The 27,846-nt window shown below is 46.2% G+C and overlaps 1 protein-coding gene across 2 annotated transcripts in view; it reads right to left on the bottom strand.

The window, feature by feature from the left end:
• Window positions 1-22,227, bottom strand: part of LOC143982835 (nicotinamide N-methyltransferase-like) — a 63,029-nt gene extending 40,802 nt beyond the window's left edge. For both annotated transcript variants that reach the window (XM_077481867.1, XM_077481868.1), the window contains exons 1-2: window positions 22,106-22,227; window positions 21,973-22,014 (exon numbers count right to left, since the gene is read on the bottom strand). In XM_077481867.1, coding sequence (XP_077337993.1) covers window positions 21,973-22,014; window positions 22,106-22,127 — 64 coding nt within the window. In that variant the 5' untranslated portion in view covers window positions 22,128-22,227. The remainder of the gene's footprint in view (window positions 1-21,972; window positions 22,015-22,105) is intronic.
• Window positions 22,228-27,846: the final 5,619 nt, after the last annotated feature.

The raw sequence follows: 27,846 nt of genomic DNA, 5'->3' as shown, positions 1-27,846 counted from the left end.
TAGATAGTCCACTGAAAACTGGTATGATTCATTTCATCAGCTACAACCTAAATATAAATATATATATATATATATATATATATATATATATATATATATATATATATATATATATATATATATATATATATATATATATATATATATATATATATATATATATATATATATCTCCTTCTCTCCATACCCATCCCATTCTAATAGAACTCCAGACATCCGGTTCAGAATTGTATTTCTTTCAGTTTACCAAAAAAAAGAATATATCATCTAAGAGCAATTGCAAGGGAGTCAGAGACAAACACCCCCATCTTCCCCCCTGGTCCCCTTTTTTTCTTCCCCTTTTTCCCCCCCCTTTTCCCACCCCTCCCCCTCCCAATCCAACTGAACTGATTACTCACCATTCTCCCTTCTATACACCTTACCAAATTACCTACACAGAACCTCACATGTGGAGCTTGACACACGAGCCTTCAACATAGCCATCTCCACGTACAACGAAACGCTTTACTTCTCCAACTATCTTTGCAGAACGCATACTCGAGACTCTATACCATGATGGTCCACGATATGAGAGACCATTTGATTCTCGAGTCCACACCCTTAAGTAACAGGAGATGGGCTTACTGATCAGTTTGGGCACTGTCTTATTGATTGTACTTTTACGAGGTTGAACAACACTTTTGGTGTATGTACTAGTGTCAATTTTTCGCATCTGTTATCTCCCGTATTAACTGTTTATATAAATAAAAGACATTTTATGGAAAAAAAAAAAAAAAAAATAAAAAAAAAAAAAAGAAGAGTGGCTGCGCATCGGCAAAGTCTTGTGATGGATCGGAAAATAATTCCTGTGACTCAAGCGAAGGGTATATGGTGGTGGTGGTGAGGCACTCAACCAAGTCTGGTGCGTCCTTTGACGTAATCCAACGCACCTTCTGCAATTTGCCACTTTGGCTCAAGCCTGTTGCTCCTGCCCTAGCCCTACCACCCCTGCGGAAGGGCCTGCCTCTTCCTCTCCCTGTCATTTTTTAAGTGACCCTGTGACAAAAGTCTCTAGAGAAGTGCAGTATATGTGGAAGAAGGTATGCAACACCCCGCTTCAATCCATTTTTGGGGGCCACTGGTCCATCACACCAGTTATAATACTTTTCTAATAGCGTTTGTCATTCTTTGTAGTATCGCTGCAGAACCACTCAGCGGTCACAATACTGCACAGTGGAAATGCACTATACTATGCAAGTATTTTATACGTGTATTACACCCCTATATACTGCACACCAAATAGTACACCTATACCAGTCCTTAACCACTTAAGGACCAGGCCTCTTTTTCAGACTTGGTGTTTACATGTTTAAAACCGTTTTTTTGCTAGAAAATTACTTAGAAAAAAAACACAATATAAAATGTTTGGGGGTTCCAACACCCTAGAGAATAAAATGGCGTATTTGCGCAGCGGTATTACAAGCGCACTTTTTTTGGAAAATTTTCCTTTTTTTTAAGACAACAGTAAATTTAGCCCAATTTTTTTTTATATTGTGAAAGATGATACGCTGAGTAAATTGATACCCCAACATGTCACGCTTCAAAATTGCGCCCGCTCGTGGAATGGCGTCAAACTTTTAGCCTCAAAAATCTCCATAAGCGACATTAATAAAAAATTCTACAGGTTGCATTTTTTGCGTTATAGAGGAGGTCTAGGGCTAGAATTATTGCTCTCGCTCTACCGATCGCAGCGATACCTCACATGTGTGGTTTGACCACCGTTTTCATATGCGGGCGCTACTCACGTATGCGCTCGCTTCTGTGCGCAAGCTCGTCATGACTGGGTGTTTTTAAAAAAACTTTTTTTTTCTTATTTATTTTAATTGATTTTATTTTTACACTGTTTAAAAAAAAAAAAAAAAAAAAGGATCACTTTTATTCCTATTACAAGGAATGTAAACATCCCTTGTAATAGAAAAAAAAAAAGCATGACAGGTCCTCTTAAATATGAGATCTGGGGTCAAAAAGTCCTCAGATCTCATATTTGGGCTAAAATGCAAAAAAAATTAAATATATATACACACACACACACACACACCTTTAAGAGGTATGGGCGGAAGTGACGTTTTGACATCTCTTCCGCCCTCCTATGGTATAGAGACGAGTGGGGGCCATCTTAGCCTCACTTGTCTCTATGCCCAGCTAGGAAGAGGACCCGATCGCCTCCGCCGCTACCGACGGCTCCGGTAAGCGGCGGAAGGTGTGGGAGGGCGGCGGGAGGGGGGGTGGCACCTCTCCCGCCGCCGATAGCGGTGATCTCACGGCAAATCTGCCGCGGAGACCACCGTTATCGTACAGCCGACCGCCACCTGAAGAGATAGATATCTCGGTTGTGGCAGCAGCTGCGGCCGTTACCAAGATATCCCTCTTCAAAAATAGGACGTACCGTATATACTCGAGTATAGGCCGACCCGAATATAAGCCGAGGCCCCCAATTTACCCCCAAAAAAACTGGCAAACTTATTGACTCGTGTATAAGCCGAGGGTGAGACATGCCTGTCCATCCCTGTGTGTGTGTCCGTCCATCCCTGTGTGTCCGTCCATCCCTGTGTGTCCGTCCATCCATCCCTGTGTGTGTGTGTGTCCATCCATCCATCCATCCCTGTGTGTGTGTGTGTCTCCATCCATCCATCCATCCCTGTGTGTGTGTGTGTCTCCATCCATCCATCCATCCCTGTGTGTGTGTGTGTGTCTCCATCCATCCATCCATCCCTGTGTGTCTCCATCCGTGTGTGTGTGTGTGTGTGTGTGTGTGTGTGTGTGTGTGTGTGTGTGTGTGTGTGTGTGTGTGTGTGTGTGTGTGTGTGTGTGTGTGTGTGTGTGTGTGTGTGTGTGTGTGTGTGTGTGTGTGTGTGTGTGTGTGTGTGTGTGTGTGTGTGTGTCCAGCCTACCTTTGTCCCGAGCCTCCGTCCCGTGCCTTGCCTCCTTGCCTCCGTCCCGTGCCGTGACTTGCCTCCTTGCATCCGTCCCGTGTCGTGCCTTGCCTTGCCTTGCCTTGCCGCCGCCGTCCCGTCCCGTGCCGTGCCTTCCCTTGCCTCCGTCCCGTGCCCTCTTCGTCGGCGGCCATTGTAAAGTTCAAAAGCTGCGCCGCCGCCTTCGCCTGTGATAGGCGGAACACTGAATTTCCCAGCAGCCTGTGTTCCGCCTATCACAGACGTCGTATCATCCTCGTCCGTAGTACGAGGATGATACGATGTCCGTGATAGGCGGAACACAGGCTGCTGGGAAATTCAGTGTTCCGCCTATCACAGGCGAAGGCGGAGCCGGAGGCGCGGCTTTTGAATAGAATGGCCGCTGTCTGTCTGCTCGACACGCTGATCGAGCGGGCAGACAGCGATGACTCGAGTATAAGCCGAGGGGGGCACTTTCAGCCTCAAAAAAAGAGGCTGAAAATCTCGGCTTATACTCGAGTATATACGGTACATAGTCGTGCGGCGGTCGGCAAGTGGTTAAAAAGGACCTTTGTGGACCTAATAGTAGCTAGCGAATTGCAGACTGTCCCCGCTCCAAACACCAAAAACTGTCCCTCCCTACACTGAGAAACAACAGCTGCAGAAAGCGGTCAGCAGCACAGCAGTGAAGTATAAATATGCTTTCTATATTTTGAAAGAAAGTATTATACGTGTACAACCCTATATACTGTACACTTATACCAGTCCTTAACCACTTGAGATCCACGCTATAGCCAAAATAACGGCTACAGCGCGAATCTCCTTTTCCGGGACGACGTCAATAGTATATGTGTACGAGCGGCCTGCGCGCCCCGAGGGGCGCGCGCGGCGCGCTCTGTGATCAGCGAGTCCATGAGACTCGCCTGATCACCGATCCGTGCAAGGGGTCGATCCCGACCCCTTATCACGTGATCAGCTGTCAGCCAATGACAGCTGATCATGTGATATAACGGAGCCGGTAATTGGCTATTATTCCTCCTCGCGCTGACAGCGTGAGGAGAAAAAAAAAAAAAAAAAAAAAAAAAAAAAAAAAAAAGCCGATCACCGGCGGCCGTGATCGGGACATCAGTCCCGATCACGGCCAGCCCTGCTAGTGCCCACCTGCCCCCTGCCAGTGCCCACCTGCCCCCTGCAGTGCCACATTTAATAAAAGTGCCCCCCCTCAGTGCCACCCAGCAGTGCCCATAGTGCCACCCACAATCTGCCTCAAAGGTGCTGCACCCCAGTGCCACATATCCGTGCCCATCAGTGTCATCTACCAGTGCCACCTATCAGAGCCACCTATCAGTGCCCATCAGTCCCATCTATCAGTGCCCATCTTATCTGTGCCGCCTTAACTATGCCTATCAGTGCAGCCTATCTGTGCCCATCGGTGCCCACCAATGCAACCCATCAGTGCCCACCAATGCAACCCATCAGTGCCGCCTAATCAGCGCACTTCAATGAAGGAGAAAAATGACCCGTTTGCAAAATTTTATAACAAACTATTAAAACATGATTTTTTTTTTTGCATCTTTTTTTGTTTGTTTAGCAAAAAATAAAACTCCGAGCTGTAACTAAATACCTCCAAAAGAAAGCTCTATTTGTGGGAAAAAAAAATGATAAAAATTTTATTTGGGTACAGTGTTGTATGCCCGCGCAATTGTCATTCAAATTGCATCAGCGTTGAAAGCTGAAAATTGGTCTGGGACTGAGGGGGGTTTAAGTGCCCAGTAAGCAAGTGGTTAAAGAGGAAGTAAACCCTGATGGGTTTACTTCCTGATTCCCTGCAAAGGTAAAGCATAATAATGACTACTATGCATCGCATAGTAGTCCATTATGTGTCACTTACCTGACACAGGAGCCAGCGAAGTCACCGCTGTCCCCTGTAGTTCCGAGTGTCCATCTTCTTGGTGGGTCTCGCTGCTCCGGCGCTGTGATTCGCCAGGGCAGTGATGATGTCACTCCCGCGCATGCGCACGGGAGCCAACACTCGCGGCATTTTGCCGCTATCTGCGGCTTACCCAGTGCGCCGCTGTCTATGGCGCATGTGCCGTAGACAGTGGTGGCTGTCTTCAGGTAAATATTTCCTAAACCATATAGGTTTAGGAGATATTTCTTGGACCTACAGGTAAGCCTTACCTGTAGGTCAAAGTGGTGTGTAAGGGTTTACAACCACTTTAAAAAAAGGACCTTTGTGGACCTAGTAGCTAGTGAATTGAAGACTGTCCCTGCTCCAAACACCAAACTGTCCCTCAGTCCCTACACTGATAAGACAGCTGCAGAATCAGTCAGCACTCAGCAGTGCACCATAATCTACTTTCTAGATTTGAAAGAAAGTATATTATAAGTGTATTACAACCCTATATACTGTACACCTATACCAGTCAATAGTAATAGCTAGCGATTAGACTGACTGTCCCTGCTCCACACAGCGTCCTTTCCCTACACTGACAAAAAAAAGAATGTAAAATGGCCGCCAGATCAGGTCTATTTATAAAGGTAGGGGGGTATGGGGGTATTATGCTGAAATGTCTCAATTGGCTGTCCTGTACCCCATGATGAATGTGTCATGGGTCAAAGTTCTTCACAATGTAAACGAATATGGCCGCCGTGAACAGCGCCAGAAGTCTGCTGGTTTGGCAAATCGCGAACGAGCAAAGTTCGCCACAAACCGACCGCAAGGCCATCTCTGCTGGCTAGTAGATAAATGGTTCTGCACGCCCATATCTATGACAAAACTGTGGTGCTGGTGGGGATTTAGGTTCCACCCCCGGCCTCAGTTCAGGTTCTACATCTCATGCAACTTTTGGTACAGTTTGATACTGATGCGGTCTATCTTATTGGTGACTTTAACATGGTCCCCTCTGCTCTGGATAGATTACTCACTTTAGCTTGTGACTCCCAACCTCTGGCAGTGGGCAGACACCTTACTGGGGCAGCGCAGTGTTGTAGTATGCAACACTCTCGCCTAGCAGAGAGCGGGACCTATACTTACTCCTCCAAACCGTTTTTTCATGCTCAGATTTCTCTTCTTTTCTTGATCCCCATCTCCTTCCCACACTTAGCTGCAGTAGATAGGGAGAAGTTGGATGCAGACATCACCCTGGAGGAGATTCAACTGGCAATGGGGAGGTTGCAGGGTGGAAAGGGTACCATCCGAGTTCTATAGCAATTTCATGGATCTACTGGCTCCTAAAAACAGACTTCCCTCCTTTCCGATTATGAGGCCCTAGAATCATTACCCGACTATGAATGAGGCCATTATTGTGCTAGTTCCCAAGCTCTGCGAGGACCCACAGTACTGTGCATCCTACTGACCCATCTGTCTCCTGGAAATTGACGACAAGATTTTTGCCAAGGTCCTGGTTGATGTGGACCCGACCTATGCAGGGCAAGGGAACTGACATAAATTAGATGTCTCTATTTGAGCCCAACTAGTCCTCATGATAATCAAGGCTCTAGAGTTATCACCTCCTTAGATGCCGAAAAGGCCTTATATTCTGTGGAGTGGTCATAGCTCTGGGATGTCCCTCATCGCTTTGGCCCTAAATTTATCCATGGGATATGGATGCAGATTTTTGATTTTAATGCCTGAAAGTACCAAAATTAACTAGTCTAAGTCAGTATTGTTACCTATAGATGCAAATCCTGCCAAGACTGCCAAGACTGCCACCCCCCTCCCCTCTACGCTGAGTAGATTAGTTTAGTTACCTTGGGGGGGGGGGGGTAACCAAACATAACCAACTACTTGGAGAAGAATCTTCTGATCACCCAAGGACAAAAATGTTCCTCCTGAACTAGCCTCCACCTTAATCTACTGGTTTGGATCAATCTCCTAAAAAAAATGGTGATGTTGCTCAAGTTCAATTATTTTTTCAGGAATAGTCCAACACGAGTCCCCATTTTCCCCATTTAAAAAAGGCATTGAGAAATGTGTAGGAGGCCCTTCTATGGCATGGAATGGTTCCTTGATTGGCAAGTGTGACGGACTGGGGTTTATATGGTCACAAAACAGACACCCCAAAGCAAAGTACATATTCATTTTTTTTTTTATATTTCTAAACATGTCCCTTCTATTCTATTAATAACCAGTAGATGGCAGAGAAGGTACACAGAGTCTATATAAGGCCACACACCATGTGACTGGAAATTAAACTACTTCCAGCCATAAAGTCAGTGGTCATATCTCATGCTGTTGTGTGATTCTTTGCAGTCCACGCCAAGCTGATCACCTTATCTCATCGAGTCTACAATCATCGGCTCTCTGAATTCACATTTTGAGGCCGGTAACATTTTGGGGGCTCGTGTGCCGGGATTCGTTGTGTTACCAGTGAGAGGGAAGCGCGAGACAAGCGTGAGCCTGCTACAGAGCTACAAGGTAAGGCCTGAGTGTCGTCTGCCTCGTGAGTGCAAGTCTTCAGATTGCAACAGAGATGGCATCTCCTCATCGTGCGCTGATGTGGGATATCCGGAAACAAATTCATCTGCTTAATGAAGAACAGCTGCATAGCCTCGCTATTACGCTGGGAGATGAAAGAGAAGTGGACGTTCCATCAGTGACTGGTACCAATGAAATGGAACTTGTTGAATTTATTAAAGACTACTTGAGAAGTGATCAGCTGGAAAAGTTGGAAGATCAAGGTATGTCTTACCTACTCATCATCCAAGACAAGATCAATGAACTAAAACTTAACAAGGAAAGTACACCAACTGTGGACATTGCAACCGCTGCAAAAAAAATAAGTAGTGGAACTGCAAGGACTGAACAGGTATCGGAGGTGGTGAGATTAACTGATGTTGTTGCTTTATTGCCACGTAGAGAATTTAAAATGCATGGTGGTGTAATTTCAGATCATGGTTCGGACATGAGTTACAGTAGCGTGTGCAGACAAATTGACGAGGGTCTAACAGAAAAATTTCCTGAATCTGAAATTATACGCACAGTGTTGAGAATAATCAAACCTGGTAATTTTAAAGATATGTTGACTGACAAAGATGATCTTACTGTTGCTGAATTGAAAAGGTTTTTGAAGTCACATATGAGAGAACGAAGTGGTAAGGAGTTATTTCAGGACCTTAGCAATGCTACCCAGCAAGAAAGAGAAACAGCACAACAATTTGTTTACAGGCTAGTGGGGTTAAAACAAAAAGTTCTGTCTACATCACAACATGATAGGCGAGAGCTTAGCTATGACAAAAAACTGGTGCAAGGCATATTCCTTCATACACTCTATCAGGGACTAAATGAGAAAAATTCTAATGTTAGACGAGATATCAAGCCTTATGTGTCTGATTTGACAGTAACGGATGACTTTATCATAGAGCAAGTCACCAGATCAGTTGATGAGGAAACAGAAAGGCAGAGACGCTTAAACAGTGCACCCAAACATAAACCTCTTACTGTTCATTCATCACAGACACCAGGTAATAGTGAAAAAGACACCTTGCAAAAGAGAGTTGAGGGAGATGTTAGAGCAAATCACACTGCATTAATGGAACTAACAACACAGGTCTCTGCTCTCACAAAGAACCTGGAAAAGATGATGAAACTAACTCCTCTTGTTGGAAACCAAATGACTTATGCCCCGTACACACGATACGAAAATCGTACGGAAAATACCGCTTTCGATGCGATCGTACGATAATCGGATCGTTCGAATCGGCTCTCGAAAGCTCTGTACTAACAGTACATCCGATATTATTCTATCGGACGTGCACAGAAATTTTTTTCGTACGATGCCAGATCGTACGATTTTCGTGTAATCCGTACAGCTATCGTTCGAAAATGCAATACAAATGCATTACAACACATGACATCACGTACGAATTTTTTTTTATCTCGTGCGGGAATTTTCGTGACTTTAGTAAACTCATCAGATTCGATCTGAGATTAGCATGCAATAAAAAACGGACGTTCATTCGTCCGATAATCTCATCGTGTGTATGGGGCATAAGCCACTAACCAATGTTCAAGTTCCAGATACAACTCACTGCAAGCCCAGGTGTGATGATTGCATTAAACGAGAGAGTCAGAACTGCTACCATTGTTTCTACTGTGGTTGGACAGGACACAGAGTGGTTGATTGCTTGAAGAAAAGAAGGCAGTCAGGAAACGACAGACGGTCACTGGGAAAGGGACAACCAGTGACCACCTCAAATGATCTGTCCCATGCTAAGGTAAACAGGGTATTCACCCACCGGTCAACTAGAACACTCCCAAAAGAGAATGGATTCTCCAAACAACACGTAGCACAATTAATTGGAGGAAAATGCCTACTGTCATGTCAGATTAATGGTGTACCGGTTGACATGTTGATGGATACAGGAGCTCAGGTCAGCATTGTCGGGAAGGCATGGTTAGAAAAGTTTCTACCCAGCGTCTCCATTAGGCACATACAAGATTTACTTTGTGATGACAACTTATCAATTACAGCTGCAAATGGTTCTATCATTCCATTCATCGGGTGGATTGAAGTCTGCCTGGAATTCGAAAGTAGTGGACATGGAAACTCAGCCATTTATGTGCCAATGCTTGTGAGTGACTGCTGTAATGACAATCCAATTCTTGGGTTTAATGTTATCGAAGAATTGATCAGAGAAAACCGTGACTGACCAAACAGCACCCAAAACCTGACTATCTTGCTGAGTGAAGCTATGAAAGTAAGACAGAGTGTAGCGAATAACATTGTCAATGCTGTCAGTCAAGCAACTGACCCAGGAGAAATATTCGATAGTCGTATGGTCAAAGTGGGGAAGAAGGGACTCCAGATTAAAGGAGGCGAGCTCTGTGAAGTCAAATGCAGAATTAGAGCGTGGCCGAAAGGAGGAATCATGCCATTTGAACCACTTCCCGAATATCCAGTCGAGAAAGGACTTGAACTATTTCCTTCAGTGGTAGATGTGCCAAATGGGTTCTCTAAACTGGTGAAGATACCTATACTGAACCGTGCTCAACATGACATCTACCTTCCACCCAGAACAGTATTGGGTACCATTTCTCCAGCAGCTGAGATTCTACCATTGTCTCCAAACAAAGACGATGGAAAGGGAATTGACCAGAAGAAAAGGGTGTTTCATGTAAACCAGTTGAATCAAGTGCACACTGGAAATCAGCTACCCACTAACAAATCTGTTAAGTGGCACCCACCTGTCAATTTGGAAGATCTCTCAGAAGAAGAACAGGAGATAGCGAGACAAATGTTATATGATGAATCAGATGTCTTTGCTCGAGATGAGGGAGACATAGGATGCATCCCTAACCTGAAACTGAGGATAAATCTGAAAGATGAAACTCCTGTCCAGAAACGCTACAATTCGATACAGAAACCCCTATACAAAGAAGTGAAAGAATATATCCAAAACCTTCTTGACCGAGGTTGGGTAACAAAATCTTCTTCCGCATACTCATCACCAGTTGTTTGTGTTCGAAAGAAGGACAGTAGCCTACGACTATGTGTTGACTTTAGGGAGTTAAACCGAAAGACTATCCCAGATAGACATCCACTACCCAGAATACAAGATCTGCTGGATAGCTTAGGAGGATTTACGTGGTTCTCAATCCTGGACCAGGGTAGTGCGTATCATCAAGGCTTTGTGCATGAAGACTCCAGACATCTGACGGCTTTCAGCACCCCCTGGGGACTCCTGGAGTGGAACCGTATTCCATTTGGATTAACGAATGCCCCAGCAGCTTTTCAGAGATGCATGGAGAATGTATTAGAGGGCATCAGAGACAAATGTTGTTCTCCATACTTGGATGACGTACTTTGCTACTCCAAAACTTTTCAGGAGCATGTCAATGATATTAGGCAAGTGCTTAGTCAAATGCGTGAGCATGGTATCAAATTTAGACCGAAGAAGTGTGAACTCTTTAAACGACAGATTCGATACCTTGGACGAATGGTGTCAGAAGAAGGCATAAAAATTGACCCAAAAGATCTTGAAGAGGTATTACATTTGAAAAGGAAAGAACCAAAAACAGTGGGAGGAGTCAGATCTTTGTTAGGATTCCTGAGCTACTACAGGTCCTTCATTCAAGATTTCTCTCGACTTGCTAAACCACTGTATGAACTTTTGCAGAACACTGAGAAAGAATCTGCTACATCCATCCCCAAAAACAATCGGAGGGAATCTACAAAGAAAAAACGGGAACAAAGCACAAGTGCCATCTAAAACACTGATTCAATGGACACCCAAACATCAAGCTGTAGTATCCAGACTGGTGGACATGCTAACCAATCCACCAATTCTAGCATACCCTGATTTTGACTTACCCTTCGTCTTACACACTGATGCTTCCAATGAAGGCCTAGGTGCTGTACTATACCAACGACAAGGAGAAAAACTTCGCGTTATTGGGTTTGGCTCCAGAACATTGACTCCAGCAGAGCGCAATTACCATCTTCACTCTGGTAAACTTGAGTTTTTAGCTCTCAAGTGGGCAGTCTGTGACAAATTCAGAGATTACTTGTACTACGCTCCAACATTCACCGTTTACACAGACAACAACCCATTGACATATGTATTGAGTACTGCCAGACTGAATGCTGTGGGTCATCGCTGGGTTGGCGAGTTGGCTGATTTCCACTTTGATATCAAGTACAGGCCAGGTAAACAGAATGCAGACGCAGATACACTGTCACGATTTCCGGTGGAACTCACGAAGAATCTGAGTGAGTACACAGAGCTTGTACCATCTGAGGTTGTGTCAGCTATGTGGCAAGGGAGCAAAGCTGTTGAAGAAGAGGCATTATGGGTGGCTTCATTGACTCTTCACTCAGAAAGTGATGTGGCCGAAGAATTGCTGAAAGGACAGACAATCTGCCCAATGACTCAGGAGAATATCAGAGCATTACAACAAGACGATACCAACATTAGAGAAGTGGTCTGGCTTAAGGAGAACGACTGGATTCCAAACCACAAAGAAAAGGAGAGTATGACCAGCAAAACAAGACGTTTGATACATGAATGGAATAAACTCAGAGTCGATGAAGGAATCCTCTACCGACACTCTGGAACCCGAAAACAGCTAGTTCTACCAGAAAAGTTAAAACCATTGGTCTTAAGAAATCTTCATGATGACATGGGTCACATTGGTACTGACAAGGTAACCCACCTAGCACGTGAACAATTTTACTGGCCATTTATGCAAAAAGACATTGATGAATATGTGCTGAAGAAGTGCAGCTGCAGCAAACAAAAGCGTCCAAATCTCACCGAAAGAGCACCTATGGGTTCGATTACTACCAGTTCACCTTTGGAGTTAGTATCCATTGATTATCTTCACTTGGAGAAAAGCAAAGGAGGATATGAGTATATACTTGTAATAGTTGACCATTTCACACGCTTTGCACAAGCGTATCCAACTAAGAACAAATCTGGAAAAACGGCGGCAGAAAAGATCTTTCAAGATTTCATACCACGTTTTGGCTATCCAGAGAAACTCCACCATGACCAAGGAAGAGAATTTGAAAACAACTTATTTCAGACATTGCAACGATTGGCAGGGATTTCTCATTCAAGAACTACTCCATACCATCCACAGGGTAACCCAGTGGAGAGACTGAACCGTACTTTGTTACAGATGCTTCGCACCTTAGAGGAAGAGAAAAAGTCAGATTGGAAAGAACATCTTCCACATATGGTTCATGCATACAATTGCACCAGGCATGAAGCCACAGGATACTCGCCATTCTTTCTATTGTATGGAAGATCTCCTCGTTTGCCAATTGACCTAATGCTCAACCTAAATTTGGAAAAGGAATCAGAAAGTCAACCAACATTTACTCAGAAATGGGCATCTAGAATGCAAGAAGCTTACAAAATCGCATCCGAGAATAGCAAAAAATCATCTGCTAAAGGGAAGAAGTACTATGACAAAAAGATAAAAAGGAGCACCTCTTCAACCGGGTGATCGGGTCTTAGTACGAAATCTCTCTGAAAGAGGAGAACCTGGTAAACTTCGTTCATACTGGGAAGAATCAGTACACAAAGTGGTAGAAAGAATCAAAGATGGGCCTGTGTACAAAATTCAGCCTGAAAGTGGTAAAAAGACTATTCGAGTACTGCACAGAAATCTTTTACTACCAGTAAACGACCTACCAATTGAAGGACACATTCCAAGAGTACCGATGAAACAAATACAATCAAATAACAGAAAGGATACCAGAATGGATGTGGACCAGGAGGAGGAATGTTCAGATGAAGAAAGATGGTATTATCCTTATATACCAGAGACTACAGAAAGTCATGATCGTGTTGTGTCTCAACCAAACTCTCAAAACGTACAGAAAATCCCATTAAGAGTTTCTGCTGAAGAGTTCTATCCTACAACTACCACACCCAATCTTGAACAAGAACAAAATGATGGAACAGTAGTTGGCGACCAAATCTGGGCTACAGATATGGTGGGACTAGACACTGCAGAATTACCCTCATTAAGTCAAGACTTACCTGTGAACCAAGATATGCAAATGGAAAATGATGTTGATGGAGAAGACTCAACTCCTGTCAGAAGATCTACCAGACAAGTTAAGCCTAAAGAGATCTTTACATATGACACACTAGGTCAGCCAAGATACAGACCAAGTCAGGTTCACACCATACAAACTCCTACAATGCTAGCTACTCCCATGACATGCCAGGTAGTTAATATAGCTCCTTGGTGGCAACAAGTACCTATTTGGGTTACTTAAATCACTAAATAGTGTTCAGATACCAATTGAGTTTAATGTCGGGAGCCATTAACTGAAGGAGGGGAGAGTGTGACGGACTGGGGTTTATATGGTCACAAAACAGACACCCCAAAGCAAAGTACATATTCATTTTTTTTTATATTTCTAAACATGTCCCTTCTATTCTATTAATAACCAGTAGATGGCAGAGAAGGTACACAAACAGTCTATATAAGGCCACACACCATGTGACTGGAAATTAAACTACTTCCAGCCATAAAGTCAGTGGTCATATCTCATGCTGTTGTGTGATTCTTTGCAGTCCACGCCAAGCTGATCACCTTATCTCATCGCGTCTACAATCATCGGCTCTCTGAATTCACATTTTGAGGCCGGTAACACAAGCTCCACCTTGTGTGGCTTCTAGCCCATCTTGGAGGGTTAACCCTGCCCAATTTTCAAATCTTCTACTGGGCTGTAATGCTGGCGACAGTCCAGTGGTTGTTTATGGGTTCCAAAGCAAATGGTGCTACCTGTGGGGAGGCGGATTGGTTGGAATCGCTGGCTGAGCTGCGTAATTTCGTCTATAGGTGCTCGAAGGCATATCCAGGGGTTCCTGGTCCAACACAGGCTATGTGGAGGGTGAGAGTGGCTGCTAGCCAGTGGTTTGTCGCAATTTCACACCCTGCCGAACCCTCGAGCATGGGCCAGATATGGTGTCACTACCCTCCTGGGTGATGTTATGTCTCAGGGCGTTTTGCTATCGATTTATGATCTTTTTTTTCAAATTAAATTACCCCAGTGTATGTGGTTTAGGTACCTGCCGTTGCAACATGCCACTAGGGCCCAGTTTCCCCAGCTGCCTCTCCTCCAGGCTGATCTTATTGAAGAACTGTTATCCCCTGGAGATTTAGACAAGCCTCTTATGACTTTATACACTGAACCTTTGGGCACTGACTCCCCCCAAGATAGACAAGTTGTGGGAGGTGTGGCATGGGGACATATCATCGCTAGACAAGGAGGATTGGGAGGACTGTCTGGATTATGGTCCTAAAGTGGTCATCTCTTCCAGGGATAAACTTATACAGGTAAAATGCCTCTACAGGGGGGCGTGGCCGACTAGAGACACACTTTCTCAGAGCTCCCAGCCCTCTCCCGGCTTGCGAGGCTTATTCTGCTCAAAAAATAAAAATAAAAAAATCAGATCCTCCCCAGGGAATGCACTCTTCAAAAGCGGAGAGGCAGGAGGAAGAGCGGCTCCTCTAAAAAACGGAGTCCCTGCGGAGCGCTGGATCACTTCCTAACACAGCGGCGGAGCGGTCCCCAGGAGGGCAATATGGCGGTACCGCGTGGGAACACGAGCAGCGCGCCACTACAGTCGGACCGGCATCCCCATCTACCTCTTTGGAGTGACAACCTCTCGGACACTCCAGCAGCACTGCAATCGGGCTCTGGATCCCCCCCGGATGTACCGGTAAGCCTGACAGGGAATGCAGAGATGTGGGCTATCCTTCGTGCCATCCCCACTAAGGCTGATATTGAATCCCTTGTATGCTGGATAGAACAGCAGCATAAGAGACATGCAGGAAGTGAGAGGGGAACTGAATACACTAGCTGGCAGGGTGACTGCAGGGGAGACCTCAGTGTCAGATCTAGAGCACAGAGTGGCTGCACTAGAGAGCCTTCAGGATGCACATATTGATGCGGCCACAATGTTGCAGCTGCACATGGAGGAGATAGACAGGAGCAACAACCTCCGCCTACGGGGTCTCCCAGAGGCGACCGGGGTGGAGGACCTCGCGGCCACAGCTGTAGCAATATTCCGCAGACTCCCGGGCGATCCCTTACTCCCATATATCAGATTCAACAGGATACAAAGGGCGTTGGGACTGCGACCCTAATAGACCAAGAGACGTTATCTGTCGTCTCCACCACTACGCCTGTAAGGAAACCATCACCCGTAGAGCATGGGAAGCAGGTGACAGACTGACGGGGCAGCTGTGAGAATCCTCCCAGACGTCTCCCGGGCGACCCTACAAAGGAGAGCTATGCTTCGCCCAGTACTCGAGCTAGCCAGACGGAGAGCCGCTACCTATCGTTGGTGATATCGGCTAGCTGTGACCTTTAAAAGAGAGCACATTTTTTTTACTCTCCGATCCCCAAGAGACTTGCCAAACCTGTTCACCTTCTTGGAAACAGACCCCGTCAAAGTTCCAAACTGGCTGCAGTTCATCCCCCACATGAGCGGTCGAACCAATCAGCAATCCTCTCGGAGGCACCCCCTGCCTCGCCCGCAGAGTCAACACCGGAGGTCCCGGGCACCGTCACCAGAGGGATCACGTGAGTTGTAAAGATCCATGACCCCCCCCTCTGCTTATTGGAAACTTATAACTCAAACACCCTTAGTAAAGTGCCACTGTTTATCCTGGACCTAAACACCATACTGTAAAGCAAACCTCTAGGGATTTTACCTTGCAGACTGTTTACACCCCCTGGTTACCCAACCAAGATAACCCCACACTACAGGCGACATGCTGGGCTTCTGATCCAGTGGATGGAGCATTCACCAAGGGACAGACGCTGTGAGGGTTGGTGTATTACACTGATGAGGCTGGTAGGGGTCATTGCGGTTCTACGGTGGTCTTCCCGGACGAGTCGTTACGGCACTTAGGAGGATTCCTGCACGGTGACTGTTGGCATCCTGACCCCCACTACTGGGAGGCCCTCGTGGCTGCACAGACTTAGATGCTGTCACACACAGGTGTTGGGGGCCTTGAACACAGAGGCCACTACACTCTGTTAGGTCGAGGCGCCAGAAATCATGCCCTGCGGGAGATAAGGGGGGCTTACTGTGCGTCAGTGAACTCTACAGGACCTCCATGGACCCCACAGAAATCATCTTGGATTACTAAAGGACACAGAAATAGTTACAGTGGTGTTGTTCTGTTACATAGCATAACTGTTGTCTGGTTTATAAATGTATTTGACTTTCCCTATAGCGGGAATCTTTGTGTTGCTCTGGTGGGGTCGTGAGGCCTGGCGGGGACTGGGGGGGGGGGGGCGGACCCACGGTCCCGCCCTGCGGATGTTTTGCGGGTGGGGGAATTTGCTGGGCAGTGTTTGCCGGACCTCCCTCCCATCCCGTGCCCCTCTGGCCCCCCATTCTGGTTTATGGGTGGGCGCCATGGGAGCTCTGAGGCCTTGGATGTACACCTTGGAAATGCTAGAACATTGGGGCTGGGCTGGCCGGGAGCTCTCCCGTTCATTGGCCCTGCACAGTCACTACCCCACATAGGCCGGCACATTCTTTGTCCACGTTGGTCGAGGTGTGCTATGCAAGCGAGAGGCTTGCACTTAGTAACTCTCACCCCCCCTGTTTACCCTACCTGTCTGCTTCCCTCACCAAGTGAGGACTGACTTCCTCCCCTACATCGGTGGAGCCGAGGTATTATAAGGACCACTTTCCTGGTCCTATATCATGGTTCCATTGATCTGGGGAGGTACCTTCCCCTGGTGGGATAATCTTTCTGACCCCCCCCCCCCCCCCCCTTTTTCTACAGCCCTCTCCCCACCCTTCCCCTCCCTACTCAACCCATCATACCCCTTCTCCCCTGGGGTATCTACTCTCACTGTTGAACCCCATTTACCGGAACTAATCCCAGATCCCCCCACAATCCCCCGGCTGGTCATGGACACGCTAAAGATCTTATCCATTAATGCAAAAGGCCTTAACACGCCAGAAAAAAAAGGCGGCTACTAATGAACGACCTAAAGAAAGATAGGGTTGACATAGCCTTTATTAAGGAAACCCATTTTAAAGGAAGACAGATTGCCTGTCCTCAAGAACAGGTTCTTCCTGTTGGCTTATCATTCTACCAACAAAACTAAATCCAGGGGCACCTCTATCCTCATATCTAACAGATTGAGGTGGACTCATGAGGACGCTAAATTAAATTAGACACAGAAGGGCGATTCACATTTCTTCGGGGGTCCATGGGCGGCGTGCGGCTGACCTTGGCGACCATCTACGCCCTGAACGTGGGCCAAGACACCTTTCTATGACGCACGCTTACACAATTGGCCAAATTTAAAGATGGCCTGCTTATTCTAGGAGGAGATTTCAATACACTGTTGGTACCTAGAATGGACACATCAGGTAAATCTTCACTACCAACAGGAGCTCGCAAACGTATTATCAGGGAACTCCATGAAGCACAATTGATAGATGTATGGCGCCTCCAACATTCGGGTGAAAGGGACTATACTTTTTACTCCACACCTCACAAATTGTATTTGAGGATCGACTACTTTCTGGTCCCACATGGTCAGTTGCATGCTGTACATGACTCTCGGATAGGCCTTAGGACATGGTCAGATCATGCCCCTATCACCATGACTTACAAGCTCTCGGGTAACCCCTCCTCCATGAAGCGCTTTTGGAGACTGAATGAAAGTCTGTTGCAGAACTCGGCGGTCATGGAGGAGGTGCACCGGGAGATGAAATGCTACTTCCAATCCAACACCTCAGAGGAATCTGCCCCTGGGGCGATATGGGAGGCGCATAAGGCAGTCACTAATTGAAAGCTACTTATCCTCGGCCCACATCCCCTTGCTGTCCCCCGAAAACATAGCTGAGTTAGTTAGACACGCCAATAAATGACAGAGGAATTGGACCCAGCAATAGCTTCCACTAAGCCGGGCAAAGCCCCTGGACCGGATGGTCTTACCCTACAGTACTATAAGTCGCTGTTCCCATCCCTTAGCTCCCATATGGTGTCCTTCTACAATAAGCTAGGAAATGCGGCAACCTTTTTCACCGATACCCTGAGAGCACATATTACGGTGATACCGAAAGGCGGAAAGGACCCCACAATGTGCAATAGTTACCGACCGATTTCACTTCTTAACATAGACCTTAAGTTGTTCACCAAGATTTGAGCAACACGTTTAGCCCATCATTTGCAATCCTTAATCCATCTAGACCAAGTAGGCTTCATCCCCACTAGAGAAGCTAGGGACAGCACAATTAAAGTGCTGAACCTGATACACGTGGCCAATACACACGCCATCGATATTTATAAACACCGACGCAGAGAAAGCCTTCAATCGCGTTGACTGGAGCTACATGTCCGCAGTTCTTAGACACACAAGGCTAGGAGAAACCATGATGAGATGGATTTCTCAAATCTATTCTACCCCCTCTGCTCAAGTCAAAGGCATTTTATCAGATCACCTCCAAATTCTTAACGGGACACGACAGGGCTGCCCATTGTCTCCCCTCCTATTTGCCTTGTCACTAGAGCCATTTCTTTCCAAAGTGAGAAATAACCCAGACATCAGTGGACTCTCAATAGGAGACGCTCACTACAAGATCTCGGCTTACGCAGTCGACCTGCTCTTTTCCCTTACGAACTCACTGATCTCCCCCCCCGAACTTGCTTCAGGAATTCAATGTTTTTGGGAAGATATCCAACCTAAAAATAAACTATAGTAAGTCTGAGGCCATGGGAATAAGCGTTCCCAATTCAACCATGCAGATAATTACGCACCAACTTTAAACTTTAAATGGACAGAGACGGCCCTAAAATACTTAGGCACCTACGTACCGGCCAACCTCAAACACACCTTCCTTTTAAATTTCCCCCCCTCTTGACTAAAACCCGATCCCTGTTGGAGGGATGGCAGGGGGGCTTCCACTCTTGGTTTCGCAGATGCAATCTGATCAAAATGTGCATACTACCTAAATTCCTATACCTGCTGCAAGCTCTCCCGATCCGTATCCCCATGACATTGAAAGATACATGGTCAGTTCTATATATTTGGGCTAACAGAAAGCCGAGAATACCCCGCTCCCTTCTCTCCTTACCCAAAATATGTGGAGGGCTTGCGATCCCCGATATGAAGAAATACCATCAGGCAGCCCACCTAGGTAGAATTATAGATTGGGGCAGACACCAGAAGCTGAAACTGTGGACACGCCTGGAACAGGCACAGATTCCTCTACAAGGCTCGATATGGTGCTGGGAACACCTCCCCAGTCAAGAACCACCCGCTGATAGGGACGACCGTTCAGGTGGGATCTCGGGCGAGCTTTACTCACTCGCTTACCACGCCGCAATCACCCTTATATCCTATTATAGGGAATCCAGAATTCCCTCCGGGTCTACACCCCCCCCCCCCCCCCCCCCCCGACTAGCACTCTGTTTAGGGACTTGGGCTATACACAAGCGAGGCATTTTGTCTATAATAAATCCTGGCCCTCCTTGGAAACACTTCAAAGTGATTCAGGTGACTTGTTTTGGACGGCAATGCGTCTTAGACACTTCCTTAGATCTATATCTAATCCACATGAGTTTGATAGACCCCTGACCCCATAGGAAAATCTCTGTACGGGAGAAGACAGGCTTCAAAGAACATTATCCACAACCTACAACCTCCTGCTTTACCCGACAGAAAACACACCCCCACCTTGCATGAGTAAATGGGAAAGAGACCTGAACTGTAAGTTCACTTCGGGCCAGATCCAGCGTGTGATAGCACTAGCACTCAAATCCTCCATCTGTACGAAAGTACAAGAAACTAACTACAAACTCATGACACGTTGGTACTTGACCCCCACAAGTTCTGCATACCTATTACCTGAACACCTCTGCAATGTGTTGGAGATGTCAGAGAGAGGGGCACGTTGCTCCACATATTCTGGTCTTGCCCGAAGCTGCTACACTTCTGGTCTGTAATCAGAAAGACCATACAGAAATTCACAACCTACGTGGTCCCAAATGACCCGCCATTCTTTTTGCTACATGTAAACACAATGTCGATTAAGTAATAAAAAAAAAAAAAAAAAAGTCATAGGTCATCTGATAAACGCCGCAAAATCATGCATTCCAATTAACTAGAAAAGTCCGTCCCCCTCCAACGATAGCTAGCTGGATTCAAAAAGTGGAAGACATTAGAAGAATGGAGGATCTGGTGCATACCATGAGACAGCAAGAAGAAAAATATAAGGCGACATGGGATATATGGCTCCATTTCATTTTATCCCCAGAAGGCATGGCCCTTAGATTAATCTGAAGAATTCTCCTTTTGATGCCTACGAAAGGAAGGAGGTCTCTGTGACCAGCCAGGGTCCCCCCCACACCCCCCCTTCCCATATTTGTGTCTCCCTTTCTTCAGGAGGCCTCCATTTGTTGGAATTGGTTGCCCCCCCCCCTCCCCCCGGCGCCTAAGGTGTCCTACCCAGTGGGGTGGGGGACAGGGAGCGGTTGTCGGACCATTCCATTAAACCCAGTAGCCTTGGGAGTAACACTTACCAGCTGGGAAGGGTCATGAACCCTGTACTATAAACTTAAGAGGCCTGGGTGATAGCTACGAAGTGGGAAGGGAACGTTATGCTTATTTGGTGTATGTTGTCCTCCCTACATATGTTTGTTGATTAGGGTATAGTGGGGGGTAGGGGAGGGAGGTCCACCTAATGTACGTTGTTGCATAAGTTGCATTTGTTGCCTTAGCCCGTAATGGGCATTAATAAAAAAAGCCTCTACAGGATATACTACACCACACATTCCTGGATTGGGATCCCAACTGCCCTAGATGTAAAACACAGGTGGGGACATCATCCATATGTTCTGGGTTTGCCGGTTATATCATTTTACTGGTCAGCAGTATTTGGTGAAATCAACCTTAGGCTGCAGCTATCCCTTCTGGTGGTACATGATGACACGCAGCAGTCCCATCATTTAAACTCCATTTTCTCCCATGCTACAAAAAAAAAAAAAAAAAAAAAAAAAAAAAAAAAGGGGAGGATTCTCCTGAAATTGATCCCCCCCCCCCCCCCCATCCCTCTGCTCCTGGGAAGCACCAGTCGAAGCCACCCTGCTCTACAGAATTACATATATAAATAAATGTTGCCAGTGGAAATACGACAAGGTGTGGGCCCCATAGACTTCTACCCAAGCTCCGTACAGAATGTTCGATTTGTCTTTGTCTAATTTTTCTTGCCCAAGACTTATGTTTTTTTAGTTACATATCCTACTGAAAATTCTCTTTCATGGTTTTATTACCTGACTGCCAACCAATCCAATCTGCCAGACGAAAGGGGAACGTCCATCTGTTTTTAGCAGATTGGATAATCGGCAAGCTTAAACGTCTCCATTTACACCCACCCCTCATAAAAGAGGACAATAGAGGGTCTCATCAGGTCTGCTTGAGTGAAGGGGGCTGAGGTTAGAAGCTAATTGGTTTCTATGCAGAAGTTTACAAAATAAGGCTCTCCTGCTTTAGTAAATAAACCCCATTATATTTGTTCAAACATTATGTATCATCACCTGAAATTTTTGTCCTGGTAGGCAATCGGGTAAAGCTGAACTCTGGGTACACAAAAAAAGTTTTGTTAAAAGCCACAAAGTATATAAAATACACTTTGTGTGCACCAAATGCCTTTGCACACCCTGATATTACCATGAAAAATTAGCAGTGACATCACTGGTCTGTCTGGTCTCCACCCCTACCACTGCACAGGCTATGTACAGACACCCCAACCAAGAGAAAGCATAGCAGCGACTGGTCTGTATTACAGGAAGCTCCTGCACAGAGGTAAAATTGCAACACTATTACTGCATAGATCTAGCAAAAATACACAAAGCACACCAAGATTTAAATAATCTTGAATCTCACAAGAAAAAAAAAAAAAAAAAAAAAAAAAACACAAGAAAAAAAAAAACAAACACACATGATTTCTAGCCAAATTCTATTAATCTGAATGATCTTGAAGTATTTAGACAATATTAATTTATCCCCGTGCTCAGCTTTGACGTGTCATAGGGCAAAAAATTGACAGTTACTTACCGATAACTGTTTTTCTAGGATATCTTCCAAAACGGCATAACCTGAGAGAGGACTGGTCCACATGACAAGAAACACAATCACACACACACACACACGGTTAAAAGGCCCCTCCCTTCCCCCTGTACCTCAGTTTTCCCAAAGTAATAGGTTATCCAGGTAACAGAAAGGAACTCTTCCCATAATACTTACATTAAAAACCTGGGTGGGAAGTATGCCTGACATCCTGAAAGATATCCTAAAAAAAAAAAAACAAATCAGTAAGTAACTGTCAATTTTCTCTAGTCATCTTCCAGGACAGCATAACCTGAGAAGATGGAGAAGAAGTTCAAGGCCTACCACTTGTAGAACCTTCCTTCCAAATGTCAGATCCTGAGGTGATAGCAGTTCCACTCTATAGTGCTTCAAGAAGGTATCTTGCTTCGCCCAAGTAGCTGTGCAACAGACTTGCTCTATTGAGGCCCCAGCTCTCTCTGCCCAAGAAGCCGCCAAAGATCTTGTGTGGGCTTTAAGGCCCACTGGTACTGGCACACCTGTCTGTTCATAGGCCAACGCTATCGTCTGCCTAATCCACCCAGCCACCGTAGATTTAGATGCCTGCTCTCCCTTCCTGCTGCTAAATAAAATTAAGAGGTGATTCGACTTTCTGTAGTCCTTCACTCTATCCAGATTTGTCAGACTTTTCCTGACATCTAATAAAAATTTCCTCTCCTTCTCATTCTTTGGATTATCACAGAAGGAGGGCAAAATGATCTGAGACCTATTCAACCTTGGGAAGATATAGTGGATCCTGTTGTAGAACCACTCCATCTTCTAAAACCAAAAGAAAAGGCTCCTTAACTGACAGGGCCTGTAGGTTGCTCACCCTTCTGGCCAGTAAGAAAGCCAATTTCAGAGTCAAAAACGTAACTGAAATTTCCTGCGCTGGTTCAAAGGGCGATTTCGTCAGTCCCTCCAAAACCAGTGTTAGATTCCAGGGGGGGGGGGGGGGGGGAATAAATTCACCCTAAACGGGTCAACCTTTCCCTTGCCAGAATAAACCTCTAAGCCCCTGTACACACGGTCGGACATTTCGACAACCAAATCCATCGGATTTTGTCCGTCGGATCTTGTCCGAAACTGTTGCATACACACGGTCGGACAAAGTTGTCTAAAAATCCGATCTTTCAGAACGTGATGACGTAATGTGGTTACGATGGGACTACGTTCAGGCTAGTAGCCAATAGCTTTGATGTAGGAATTTGATCTGAGCATGCGTGGCACTTTGTCTTTGTACACATGATCGGAGTATGTCCTATCGGACCAGTTTGTCGGAAAATATTTCCAACAAGTTGGAAAATTTGGTCCGATGGAAACAGTCCGATGCATGCCACACACAGTCGGATTATCCGACAACACGGTCCGATAGGACACATTCCGACGGATTCTCCGACCGTGTGTATGGGGGCTTAGAGGAAGTAAACCCATCAGGGTTTACTTCCTCTTTCATCCCCTGCAAAGGTAAAGCATAATGGACTACTATGCATCGCATAGTAGTCCATTATGTGTCACTTACCTGACACAGGAGCCAGCGAAGTCACTGCTGTCCCCCTGTAGTCCAGCGCATCCATCTTCTCGGTGGGTTTGGCTGCTCCGCCGCTGTCATTCGGCGAAGCCGCGATGACGTCACTCGCGGCATATCGCTGTTGACCGTGGCGCGCTCAGTGCACCGCTGTCTACGGCGCATGCTCCGTAGATAGCAGTGCCTGTCTTTCGGCAAATATCTCCTAAACCGTGTAGGTTTAGGAGATATTTCTTGGACCTACAGGTAAGCCTTAATCTAGGCTTACCTGTAGGTCAAAAGTGTGTTGTAAGGGTTTACAACCACTTTAATCAGAGGGTCCTACGTGAGCCTCCGATCCAGAAATACAGATAATGTTGCCATCTGTACCCTCAGGGTGTTCGTGGAAATCCCCTGATCCACCCCTGTTTGTAAAAATTCCAGGACCACCAGTACTGACGGGACAGACACTTCCCCATCTTGGCACCAATGTGAAAAGCATTTCCAAACCTTAGAATAGATCCTCCTGGTGACCAGCTTCCTGCTACCCAAAAGGGGCTTAATTACCTTATCAGAGCAAGCTTTACCTCTGAGGATCTCCTCCTCAAGAACCAAGCCGTCAGACAAAAGAACCCCGGGTCGGGTGAAGGACTGGCCCTTGTAGGAGAAGACCTCATCTGGCTGGAAGACGGAGCTGTGGAGAAATTGACCACTCTGAGAGTGGCAAATCATGTCCTCTTTGGTCACCAAGGAGCTATCAGGATCAGTCTGCAGTCTGAGCAGGTCAGCTTTTATAGTACTCGTGGTATCAAGACTAGTGGAGGAAAAGCATATGCCATACATACGGAAATACCAGTCCTGAGACAGTGTCCACTCCTTGAGATCCCCCTTCTTGGCTGAGTGAGAAGAACCAATCTACTTTTTTTTTGTTTCCTCTGTGGGAAAAAAGGTCTCTGGGAACCCAAACTTGTGAGCTACTTGGAGAAAGACCTCCTGATTTAACTCCCATGCTCCCTGGAGGATGGGTTGCTGACTTAGAAAAATCGGCCACCACATTGGCTGTTCCTCTGATTTGAACCGCCGATATGGACAGAAGACTTTATTCGGCCCAAACTAGAATGTTCAGGGCTAGATTCAGCAGCTTCCTGGATCTGGTGCCCCCTGACGATTTAGGTAAGAGACAGTTATCACATTGTCCGATAGGACTTGAACCTCTAAACCCCAAATCCTGTCTCCGAAGGCTCTCAATGCCTGGCCCACCGCCAGAAGTTCCCTATGGTTGGAGGAGGCCCTCGTCTGAGAAGCAGTCCAGGTCCCCTGTGCCTGGATGTCCCCCAGGTGAGCACCCCAACCAATGGCATTGGTAGTGATTCTTGTGGGATTCCACTGGTCACAAGGGCAACCCAACGTGAGCCTGTCCTGAACCAGCCAGTCTAGGGAGGCCTCTACTCTTGCTGGAATAGACACTTTCCCCTCTTTGTCCCAGGAGGATAGAAGAAAGAACTGCAGCTCCCTTGAGTGGAGCTGAGCCCAGGGGACTGCTGGAATACACAAGGTCATCAGACCTAAAACCCTCATATGCCTGCGAGAGCACTCCCTGGCTTCCTTAAAAAAAAAAAAAAAAAAAAAAAGGAGGAGAGTGCTGTCACCACTTTCAACCGTTTTTCCTCTGGAAGAAACAAACAGTTTCTAAGCTCCTGTATCCACCAGATATCCCAAAAACATCTTTATTTGTGATGGTGTCAGAGAAGAACTTTCTGTTCACTATCCAGCCCAAGGTTTCCAGGGTAGAGATCACTCTCTCTACGCCGACTTCCACCTGCTCTTGAGACTGCCCGTGTACCAATAGGGCATCTAAGTAGGGTATAAGGAACACCCCTTGTAGCTGTAAGTTACAGCCTGCGCAAGGACTTTTGTGAAGATCCTTGAGCTTGCTGTCAATCCAAAAAGGGGAGAGATCAGAATTGCCAATGTTTAATTCCTCTGCTCATAAGGACTGCAAACCTCAACAGGGACTGGTATTCCAAGGCAATCGGAATGTGGAGGTAAGCATTCCTGAGGTCTATTGCGGCTAAGAACGCATCCTTTAATAAATGCATGCGCACCATGTAGATACTCTCCATCCAGAAGGACTTTTGTTGCAAAAAACCTGTTCAGCTTCCTGAGATTTAATATCAGGCGGAATTTTCCTGACAGTTTTTGAATGACCAAAACATTGGAATAAAATCCCTGGTAATGCTCTTCCGGTGGGACAGGGACAATCACCTCTTTGGACGCCAGTCCCTGCAGGCTGATATAGGGGCTTCCAGAGATCTTGATCCACTGAGGGACAAAGAGAGCCAGTCCCCCCCCCCCCCCCTACCCTGATGTTGGCGTCACTTGGACTGCTTGGTGGTATCTTTAGGTCCAGAAAAGAGCAGGCTACCTTTTTGTGCGCTTCCCCCCAGCCCCCCCCCCCCCTTCTATTCGCATCCTTTTTTGTCTTTGAACTGCCCCTGAGTCCAAAAAGTTGAGACCCCTCAAAGGGTAAAACACATAGTCGTGATCTGGACAAATGGTCTCCTTCCCATGACTTGACCCAGACAGCCCTTCTTGCGGAGTTAAGGAGGGCTGCAGACTTAGCCGTGTTTCTTACAGATTCTAGAGCCGCATCTGCTAAATATGCCCCAGCCTTACTTATTAGCTCTAGGGAATCTGACTTCTTTAGAGTTACTGCCTCTAGACACATGGCTGGAAAGTCTGCCTAACCATGCATCCACATTTCTTGCTACGCAAGCTGACACCAAGGCAGGAGCCATAGCTGCGGCATTGGCATCCCATGCTCTCCTCAAGAGTGTCTCAGCCCTTCTCTCCATTTGGTCTTTTAAGTTACCCGAGTCCTGAAAAGACAAATCAGATTTCTTAGAGACCCGAGACAGGGCTGCATCTAACCTGGGGGGGTCTCAAAAAAAAAAAAAAAAAAAAAACCCAGCAACCCTTCTGTTCTTCCTCCCCAAAGGGAAACCTTCTCAAGGTTCCTTCTCGACCTCTTGAATCTAAGAACCTTTCTTTCTGGGTCCTTCCACTCTTAATATCACCTCCTTTAGAGCCTGATGGACTGGGAACACCCCGGTTTGTGGCTTTCCCAATCCCCTGTACATCTTATTCCTGACCGTCGCCTGATCCGGCAGTTCTGGGATATCCTCAGAGACATAGATTTTCCTTTGGAGGGTATGGGACAGTTACTCAGGGCAGAGGTGGCTACTAGCTCTAGGACTGTCACTATCCTGGCTCTCAGCCTTGGAGTTCTCCCCCTCTAACGAGTCCTCCTCAAATGCCTCTACCCCTGAAGTCACTGAAGATGGGGTTCTCTGCAAGGTTTGCAGACCCGTCAGAAACACCTTCCTGAGGGGAAGTATCTCCTCTAGAGGACAAGATTTTTGTCATCCGTCCTCTGCACTTCCTTAGTTGTTATAGCCGTCTTGAGAGATTGGAGGGTAGCCAGCATCTAAAACTGTACTACATGGAATTCCTTCATAACCTGTGAGGTTTCCTTGTCAGTTTATGAATCCACTTATAACAAAAAGGTTTAACATAGTCTGGTGGGAGCTTATCACTACAGTTCCCACACCTTTTTGTTTTGGGGAGGGGGATTTTTTCCCCTAGCCTTTTGAGCCCCTTGAGCATAGCCACTAGGTTCGAAGGAGACAAAAAGACATAACACCCTTAACAGTCTACACAGTCTCTCTCCTGCCTCCCCCCCATGGTGTAAGTAAGACCCTTCTTACCCCACCTTTGAACCAACGGGCGAGGACTCACCACCTGCAGCCTCTTCCTG

The sequence above is a fragment of the Lithobates pipiens genome, unplaced genomic scaffold (genome assembly GCF_037356315.1).
Source record: "Lithobates pipiens isolate NorthernLeopardFrog02 unplaced genomic scaffold, aLitPip1_a1.2 Scaffold_16, whole genome shotgun sequence".
NCBI lineage: Eukaryota > Metazoa > Chordata > Amphibia > Anura > Ranidae > Lithobates > Lithobates pipiens.
Note: the sequence above shows the minus strand (reverse complement) of the source record. Positions and strands in the feature narration are given on the sequence as shown.